General features: G+C 33.3%; 1 protein-coding gene across 1 annotated transcript in view; it reads right to left on the bottom strand.

Moving 5' to 3' along the window:
• The window catches only part of LOC106473002 (cytochrome P450 302a1, mitochondrial-like), a 39,665-nt gene that overhangs the window by 12,781 nt on the left and 25,075 nt on the right, over nt 1-1,809 (bottom strand). Inside the window, exon 5 of the mRNA XM_022401507.1 lies at nt 1,357-1,558. Coding sequence (XP_022257215.1) covers nt 1,357-1,558 — 202 coding nt within the window. The remainder of the gene's footprint in view (nt 1-1,356; nt 1,559-1,809) is intronic.

Here is a 1,809-nt window from a genome sequence, read left to right as displayed (position 1 = left end):
AAATTTAGGAGAGGAACAATCCTATACCAATCCAAGCTTGCACAAAATTTAGGAGAGGAACAATCCTATACCAATCCAAGCTTGCACAGAATTTAGGAGAGGAACAATCCTATACCAATCCAAGCTTGCACAAAATTTAGGAGAGGAACAATCCTATACCAATCCAAGCTTGCACAGAATTTAGTACAGGAACAATCCTATACCAATCCAAGCTTCCACAGAATTTAGGAGAGGAACAATCCTATACCAATCCAAGCTTCCACAGAAATTTAGGAGAGGAACAATCCTATACCAATCCAAGCTTGCACAGAATTTAGGAGAGGAACAATCCTATACCAATCCAAGCTTCCACAGAATTTAGGAGAGCAAGAATCCTATACCAATCCAAATTAGCACAAAATTTAGGAAAGCAACAGCCCCATGCCAGTTGAAACATGCACAGAATTTATGAAAAGAAAAATCTGGTCCCAATCCAAACTTATACAGCATTTAAGAAAGGAACAATCCCATGCCAATTCAAACCTGAACAAAATTTAGGAAATCAACATGTCAATCCAAACCTGCATAAAATTTAGGAAAGTGACAGCACCATGCCAATCGTAACCTGCACAACACTTGAGAAAGCAACAATCCTGTATCAGTTCAAAATTGCACAGAATTGTGAAATATAAATCTGGTGCTAATCCAAATTTTACAACATTTAGGAGAGTAACACTCCTGTGCCAATCCAGTCAAGTTTCCAACTTATGTTTTGTGCAACCTTATCTAAACATACTCTGCAGTCTATGATGTAATTCAACAGTCATATGAGCTGAAAATACAATACTTTATATCATTTTATTTCATATCTATATTTAGTTCATATATGTTTAAAACATTACTATTACAATAAAACTTAAGCTTCGATACTGTCACAACTTTGTTCCAAATTGTAACAATATCTATACCTTCAAATTTTCCATTACTAACATACAGCAGAATATAAAAATACACACTCACACATAAATATATATATATATATATACTTCACAAAAGGATGTATCATTTTTACAAAGTTAAATTCAGAGGACCTTTAACGGTAATCTCAATTTGTCAACAAATTTAATAATAATTATGTACAAAGATAACAGTTCATAATTTTTGTATTAACATGAGCATTGAATAGAACAAATGATTTAGATATTTTTGGTTTAAATGTTTTTATAACAAAATAAAGTGTGTGAAAAATTAATTTTTGTCTCTTCCTCTATTGCAGATTTATCATTATTTTTCCAAACATTAATATTCATTATAAATCATAATTTGACTAAATTCTTCAAGAAACACTGAAACAAAGTACAGGTATGTGGAACTTACTCATAGATGTCACTTTCAGCTTCATCGAGTTTACGGTATGATGCTGTAGAGAAGTACTTCCACAGAGGTAGTCCAAAGTATAGCTCATGATAGGCCTCAAAGAGCTTCTGAACAGCACTTATCATAACAGCCCCATCACTGCTTTCAACAAGCCCCCTGTTTAAACACCCGAGCCTCCTTTCCAGACACAACATCCAAGTGACTGTGAACAAGTTAGAATAATTTGAGTCAGCTGTTCTCATTATTTAACATTATTACACAACACAGTAGTCAGCTGTTCACATTAGTTAACATTATTACACAACACAGTAGTCAGCTGTTCAAATTATTTAATATTATTACACAACACAGTAGTCTGCTGTTCACATTATTTAACATTATTACACGACACAGTAGTCAGCTGTTCACATTATTTAACATTATTACACGACACAGTAGTCAGCTGTTCACATT

Source organism: Limulus polyphemus, unplaced genomic scaffold, assembly GCF_000517525.1.
Source record: "Limulus polyphemus unplaced genomic scaffold, Limulus_polyphemus-2.1.2 Scaffold5801, whole genome shotgun sequence".
In the NCBI taxonomy this organism is placed as follows: domain Eukaryota; kingdom Metazoa; phylum Arthropoda; class Merostomata; order Xiphosura; family Limulidae; genus Limulus; species Limulus polyphemus.
This window is presented reverse-complemented; position numbering and strand designations above follow the sequence as displayed.